Genomic DNA, 7402 nt, shown 5'->3' on the forward strand with positions numbered 1-7402 from the left:
TTCAATTCTTTGTTTACATTTAAAATGCCACTGAAGATAACGGGATTCCTGTTTTGCATAGTTTTAAACATTTGCAGTGTGAATCCTTTGCCCATTTTTGGTTTGTTTGTTCCTTTTTAATTACTTTTTACCTAATTACCTTTTTACCCTATTATATCAAGTTATTACAAATCTTATAACGGATGGAGTGAGCACGAAGGAAAATTCCCAACTGACAATAATCTGTTTGGATTATGATACATTCCATATCACAGGGACTTGAAACAATCTTAGAAAAAAAACAGGTATATAGTATAATAGGGGAGCTATATACCCGATTTTTTTCTAAGATTGTTTCAAGTCCCTGTGTTCCATATTCATGATATTGGATAGAAATTTACTGCGTAATCAAATTAAGAGTAGTGAATGCACAATGATTTTTTTCACTGTAAATTTGAAATAAATGATAAATCTTAACTGATTGTTTCCTAGATTGTCCATCTGAGTGGATTGAGTATGCTGATCATTGCTACAAGTTTGTGTTTCATCCAAAGCGCTCATATCTAGGAGCTCAAGAATTCTGCAAGGTATTTTTAATTGAAATGTCTGCGTCATATCAGCATACATGTATTTGATAGTTTATGATCAAATTTTGTACTATATGCAGGTCCAGCACAATCTCTTGATTAAGCTATATACATAGCTTGATTTAGCTATAAAGCTTTATAAAGCTATTCATAATAGCTTGAATAGGCTACGTGTATTTTATCAAGCTCACTTGAATGGTGTGTTTGCATATTTCAGAGTAAGAAGTTATCAGCCATAGGTGAAATTCCATCTATATATTGATATAATGTAATTGACTTCCAAAAGAAACTTCTTGATGCAAGTACAATGTACTTTGGAGAAATTCAAGAAAATATACCCCGGGGTAGTTATAGTTTCATGAGAAAATGAGAAATTCAGTAATTTTACATAAAGAATCAATTCTAATTTCTATAGAATATGGTGCTAGCTATAGCAAAGTCGTATGCCATTGCCATCCTATTTTGCAACAATTAAATATGTTCACTGATAATGAATGCAGACACATAAATCTTAATTAAAATTTGTAGATTTATTCATAATTTTCACATTGATTTTTCTGATGTAGGAAAATGGAGCAGAAGTTTTGGGTGTGGAAAGTATTGCTGAACACATGTTTGTTCATGGCTGGTTACTTAACTTTGACATGGAGAGGCAAGTATAGTACTGCACTGGTGTAAATGGGAATGGTACACCCTCGTCAAATATGTTCTTATGAATTATTTACTGAACATAATGGAGGTCAGTGTATAAACTGTCATCCTAACGTGAATTAAATATTGATTGAATTCAAGAATTTGACTTCATAGTAAATGGTTATTAATGCTACAGGGATTGTGATAATAAGATGTGTCCATTTTAAAAATTGCTCTTTCAGAAACAGTTGGTACACCAGTGGAGTTGCTTCCCTTGAGCAAGATAATTTCCTGAACTTGGACAATTTAGACATCCAGTTGAGTGGAAATATACAATGGTCTACATACTCGGATCACAATAACCATGGATTGCATATCATCTACAAATATTCTGGTATACAAGTTGTTTTCTGATATGTGAATTTTTTTATTCTATGCATGTCGGGTGCCTAAACTCAATAGTTCAACATTTATTTTCTGTGTATTCACAAAAAATTTCCAAAGGGGGAGGAATTTAAATTTTCGTTGTATTTGTGGTAAGTTGTGACCCAGAAATCTATGTAGTGACAAAGTTTTAAAAATTATAAATAAAGTGTCAAGTTTTTCTGCCAAACACAAAATTCAATCCTGTTGAATGGGTACTTGTTCTGTAAACCATGAAAATTTAGCTTCACAAAAATAAGTGATTTTCACAGTAGACATAAAATATGCATTATGTACCTGTGTTAAGATGTAAAATTGTGCAGAATTACTTCACAAATCATCAGAGTTAAAAAATTAATACTATGTTTTACTTGCGTTGAATTTTAATGTATGAAATTATTTACAGACGGACAGTACAGCTGGAGTAAGGGAGATGGCAGTAACTTGATGAGCTACATTTGTGAAATTCCAAAGAATGAAGTCTACAGAATACTACAAGATTCAAGAGACTTCAGTTAGTGTGACCTAAATATGTTTAGCATTGATGATCATTTTTCCTTCATTCTTTAACCCTAACCTCTTCTTCACCCTTTATAGGGATACAAAAAATGTTTTAAAAGTACAGGCTTTTTACAAAAATTTATACCTTTTTTTATGTAACAGCATATGGAACAGACTTTCCAGATGAGGAGTTGGCACCCAAGGGTCCAACGTTCTATTTACTCCCCTCAGACACTGAAATTTTAGGATCCACCTCAGAAGTCTACCTAGAATGTGCTGCTACTGGGCTCCCACAGCCCACGTATCGGTGGACTGTTATGCAGGACAGTGGGCAGGCCCAGTCCTTGGTGGGCCCACAGTACACAGTGACCAATGGCCGGGTCAGCATCGACAACCCACAGGTGACAGTGGACGGAGGAAAGTATCAATGTATGGCTCAGAATAAGTTTGGAGTTATTCTTACCCCACCTGTAGTGCTGGCTTTTGCAGGTTTGTAACCTTTATGTCACTGATATCTTTATTTCTTGTGATAATTTTGCTTGAGGAAGGTTATATTTTAAGCATTGTTTGATTTGGCAGATGACCATTCTTTCCATATTTATAACATTTGCATCCTTAAAACTGTAAGTTTGAATAATGCATAATCATTTTTATTAAAATTAGAATTGTTTAACTGCATCTTCTTCCTTAAATGCTTTGTTTACTTGCCAGATTGTTACTGATCATGCAGAACACTGATTAATTATGCTCCCCTTCAAAGAAGGGAGGGCATATTGCTTTGCTGCTGTCTGTCAGTCGGTCGGTCTTTCTCTCGGTCCACCACCAGTTTCCGTTCACTTTCTCCGTAGAGGTTGCACATATTGAAATGAAATTTGGTATACAGATTTATCATAAGAATATCTTAATCGAGTTCTGTCTTGGGTACAATAAAACAATTTTGGACAGAGTTATGCCCCTTATACTTTGAAAAAATCCAATAATTTTCAGTTTTGGTTCATTTTATTCGTAGAGATTGCACATATTGCAATGAAATTTGGTATACAGATTTATCATAAGAATATCTAGGTCAAGTTTTGATTTGGATACGATCAGACCATTTTTGACAGAGTTATAAGTGTTTTACAAACATCTCTTTTTAGCTCACCTGAGCCGAAGGCCCAAGTGAGCTTATCTGATCACATTTTGTCCGGCGTCCGTCTGTCCGTCTATCTGTAAACTTTTCACATTTTCGACTTCTTCTCAAGAACCGCTGGGCCAATTTCAACCAAACTTGCCACAAAGTATCCTTGGGTGAAGGGGATTCAAGTTTGTTCAAATGAAGGGCCATGCCCTCATTCAAGGGGAGATAATTGGGAATTAATGAAAATTTGGTAGCATGTTTTAAAAATCTTCTTCTCAAGAACCACTGTGCCAGGAAAGATGAAACTTATGAGGAAACATCCTCAGGTAGTGTAGATTCAAGTTTGTTCAAATCATGACCCCCGGGGGTAGGGCGGGGCCAAAATGGCCGACCAAAGTTTTACATAGAAATATATAGGAAAATTCTTTAACAATCTTCTTCTCAAGAATAGCAAAACCATAATTGATCATATTTATATGGAAGCATCCTCAGGTAGTGTAGATTCAAGTTTGTTCAAATCATGACCCCCAGGGGCAGGGCAGGGCCAAAATGGCAGACCAAAGTTCTACATAGAAATATATAGGAAATTTCTTTAAAAATCTTCTTCTCAAGAATAGCAAAGCCATAATTGATCATATTTATATGGAAGCATCCTCAGGTAGTGTAGATTCAAATTTGTTCAAATCATGACCCCCAGGGGTAGGGCGGGGCCAAAATGGCCGACCAAAGTTTTACATAGAATATATAGGAAAATTCTTTAAAAATCTTCTGCTCAAGAATAACAAAGCCATAATTGATCATATTTATATGGAAGCATCCTCAAGTAGTGTAGATTCAAGTTTGTTCAAATTATAACCCCCGGGGGTAAGGCGGGGCCAAAATGGCTGACCAAAGTTTTACATAGAAATGTATAGGAAAATTCTTTAAAAATCTTCTTCTCTAGAATAGTAAAGCCATGATTGGTCATGGGACTACTTTTGGATTTAAGCTTTTCAAGTATAAACCAATTCTGCTTTTTCCTAGCCACAGTGCTCAGGTGAGCGATGTGGCCCATGGGCCTCTGGTTTTAGATTTAGGAGAATTTTCCAATGTTGATACGGCCCCTGTTCGTCCTTCTGAATACCAGGGAACATCCATACAGTGTCCAAAGATATCCTCCACTTCCAGTCTACGTAAGTTTCACTGCTTAATAAAGGGTGAAACTCAAGAGCTGAAAAAAGTTACAAGATTAGGCTATTCATCCACAATATCTTGTATGTTATCCATTTTGAAAAATATTGCTTGAAAAATTACATATTTTTTCTTATCTACAGCTATAAGTTACAACTGGATAAAGGACCAGACAAAGCCAGTAAACTCTCAGTTAACTCCCTACGTGTTTATCTCGGGAGATGGGCAACTGTATTTTTCGGAGGTGACACGGGGAGATAATGGGGTGTACTACTGCATGGCTACCCTAACAAATCCTACCAACAGAGATAACTACATGGGGTCCTTCCAGTCTCCCAGTCGTATCAGTACGGGGATTCCGTTAGAAGTCCTAGGCTCTCGTAAGTCAACAACACTGAAATACCTCAGGGGCCCATTTTACAGACTGAAAAACTTACGCCTAAGACCAAAAACTTTAGTTTACTGTAACATTTTTCAAAAATTTTATTTAAAATTGCTAGCATTAAAGTATCTTTTTACATATCTTATAGAAAGATTAAAACCATTTTCTATACAGGTATATAATATAAATAAGAAAGTTATAAGCAGAATTAAATTTTGGTCTCTAGTCGTAACTTGTAAATTATTTTGTTAAACCGACCCTAGGTGTTTTAAAAAGAGACTCTCATGTTGAGATCATACCTTTTTCAAGGCAAGGTTGAAATAATTTGAAAAGTTTAGCTAGATAATACACAGTCTTTAATTTGCAGCTTCGGGAATATTGAGTGTTCAGATCCCAGACAGTTTTGTACAAGTGTTTCCAAGGCAACCAGTAGTAGGAAGTGATGTCAAGTTGGAATGTTTTGCATATGGAAGGTTTATGTTTAATTTCATACCTTTGATTAATAATATTTTGTGACTGAAATCCTGAATATTTACATTGAAATGTTCAATAATTGTTTGAGGGCAGTTGACTTTTAAAACAGATTGCTTCTTGAACCGATGGAGGCATGGTGGTTAGAAGAGTTATAAACTTGTTTAGTTTCATCAAATACAAAAAAAATGTTGTTATAAAGGTCATGTAATCAATGCCCAAATCATGGGCCAATGACCGGTATTGGAAAAAGGACATCTGAAAATTCAAAAATAAAAATTCAATACATGTAATGACATCAAAAACACAAGAGTATGAAGTATGCAGTGCCTGTTGCAATAATTCAAATTACATTTAAAGTCTTATGACAGTTAATTAAAAATATTGTAAATTTATTTGTAAGTGGCCCTTTAGTGTATCAGTGGACCGTCCCCTCTGTGAGAGACCAGCGGACCAGATTCAAGTACCTGGACGGTAACCGAGTACTGACCATTGCGGAGGTCACTCTTCAGGACACGGGGGTCTACTCCTGTATCTGTAGCAGCAGGCGGTCAGGCACCAGGGACCAAAAGGATTTCCACCTAAACATAGAGTGTGGGTATTGATGATTGAAAAAAAATATTTATGCTTTTGAGTCTTGACAAAGAGCATAATAGCTTTTGGGATGCATAACATTAAGATTAGACAAGTTTTACTGTATTGTAGAAAATTGACTTTTCAATTTTAAAACAAATGCTTGAGCAGTTGGTTAAACCTGTTAGTACCAAACTATTTTGGATATGATGAGTGAGGATATAATATTAAAGTCCATTTTGTCTGTCTCTCCACAACTCTAATAGCAAGAGTCATTCAAGATATTCATTTGAAAAAGATTTTATATTTGGTCAAAGATTCTAATCATTCCTATTGGTTAAATATAATTTTTCCCCTTTTGTAGGCTTTATGGGATATAAATTTCTAAAATTTTCGTTGTAGCAAAGCCCCTGTTTTCCGTAGGACTGAGTGACCAGCACGCTGACAAGGGGGCAGAGCTGACCTGGAGGTGTCAGGCTTACGGGATTCCACGGCCCACGTACACCTGGTACAGGAACGGTCAGCTGTTGTCCAGTACCATGGAAATGACCATCACGGGGAACGTCCTGGTCATCCATAATCTGAAGGGAGACCAGGAGGGGATGTATCAGTGTATGGCCAGTAACACCCACGGAGTGTCCACAAGTAGTGGCCAGCTCAGGGTTCTGTGTAAGAGCCCTCCCCTCTTCTCTTAATCTCACACATACTAAGCAGAAATTTTAGTGAAGATTCAGTTTTGGCATTTTTAACGAGATTAAAAAGAGATTGCTAAATTTAAATATAGCTCAAAATTTATTTTGCATTGGACGGTTATTATCTTTCATGCTTCAAAAATTGCTTAAATTACTTTTCATTAAAAATTAATACATACATGTACTGATTTTTAAGAACAAATAACTTAATTGTATCTTGCGAAAAATTCAGTTTGTATGGTATACATTTTAAATCCTTTTCTCTATCCTTGCATAAAGGGAGATAATCCAGTTAAAGGTTTTATGTAGTTCTTTATATACTGAAAGGAAAAAGAAACGCAGGGTAAACTTTTGAGGTGAATTAAATTTATTTTTCTTTCAATTTTTTTCAGTATTCCTATCTAACTTTTAAAATTATCTTTCAGAAAGATATAACAAAAATTTCATTTGATTTTGTCTAATAATTCTTGAGTTATTGAAGCTCATATGACGATACCCCCCAAAAGTGAAAATCGAAAACACTCATTATCTTCAATGTCTCTCCTGCACATCTGTCATGAGCGTTATTTCTCCTTTGCATGGAATTCATCAGAGTGATTATCTTTTAAACCCTGGCTATATTGGGCATCGGTAACCACGCCAAAAAATTAGTCATGCAATGCGCGCATGCGCGAATGAGAGGAACACAACAGTAAGTTGACTTGCTCAAAAAACCAAATTGCAGAATTGTTTTCTTTTATTTTTTGTGTGAATGTAATGACTAGAATAGTCTACTGTATAAAAGGCGGTTTTGGTGGTAGTAGGATTGCGATTTAAGAGGTGGCTGGACGAATAACCCGCTCGTAACATGGCCCTGTTTCACGTTAACGTC

General features: G+C 35.6%; 1 protein-coding gene across 1 annotated transcript; it reads left to right on the forward strand.

Moving 5' to 3' along the window:
* On the forward strand, positions 1-6534 carry LOC134264084 (contactin-like). Its single transcript, XM_062746392.1, has 11 exons — positions 1-100; positions 472-566; positions 1133-1218; positions 1442-1593; positions 2029-2136; positions 2286-2612; positions 4314-4415; positions 4557-4793; positions 5163-5268; positions 5670-5860; positions 6242-6534. The coding sequence occupies exons 1-11, from the start codon at positions 25-27 to the stop codon at positions 6532-6534; spliced, it is 1773 nt and encodes a 590-aa protein (XP_062602376.1). The 5' UTR covers positions 1-24.
* Positions 6535-7402: the final 868 nt, after the last annotated feature.

This window comes from Saccostrea cucullata, unplaced genomic scaffold (assembly GCF_032062105.1).
Source record: "Saccostrea cucullata isolate Sc308-1 unplaced genomic scaffold, CSIRO_AGI_Scuc_v1 ctg11147, whole genome shotgun sequence".
NCBI classification, from domain to species: Eukaryota; Metazoa; Mollusca; class Bivalvia; order Ostreida; family Ostreidae; genus Saccostrea; species Saccostrea cuccullata.

What these genes read in the sequence shown, in the direction of transcription:
- LOC134264084 (XM_062746392.1), top strand. Translation starts at nt 25, where the DNA reads ATGCCACTGAAGATAACGGGATTCCTGTTTTGCATAGTTTTAAACATT. An exon ending in GTTAGAAGTCCTAGGCTCTC is followed by an intron (nt 4,794 to 5,162) that starts GTAAGTCAACAA and finishes TTTAATTTGCAG; the next exon opens with CTTCGGGAATATTGAGTGTT. An exon ending in GAATGTTTTGCATATGGAAG is followed by an intron (nt 5,269 to 5,669) that starts GTTTATGTTTAA and finishes TTTATTTGTAAG; the next exon opens with TGGCCCTTTAGTGTATCAGT.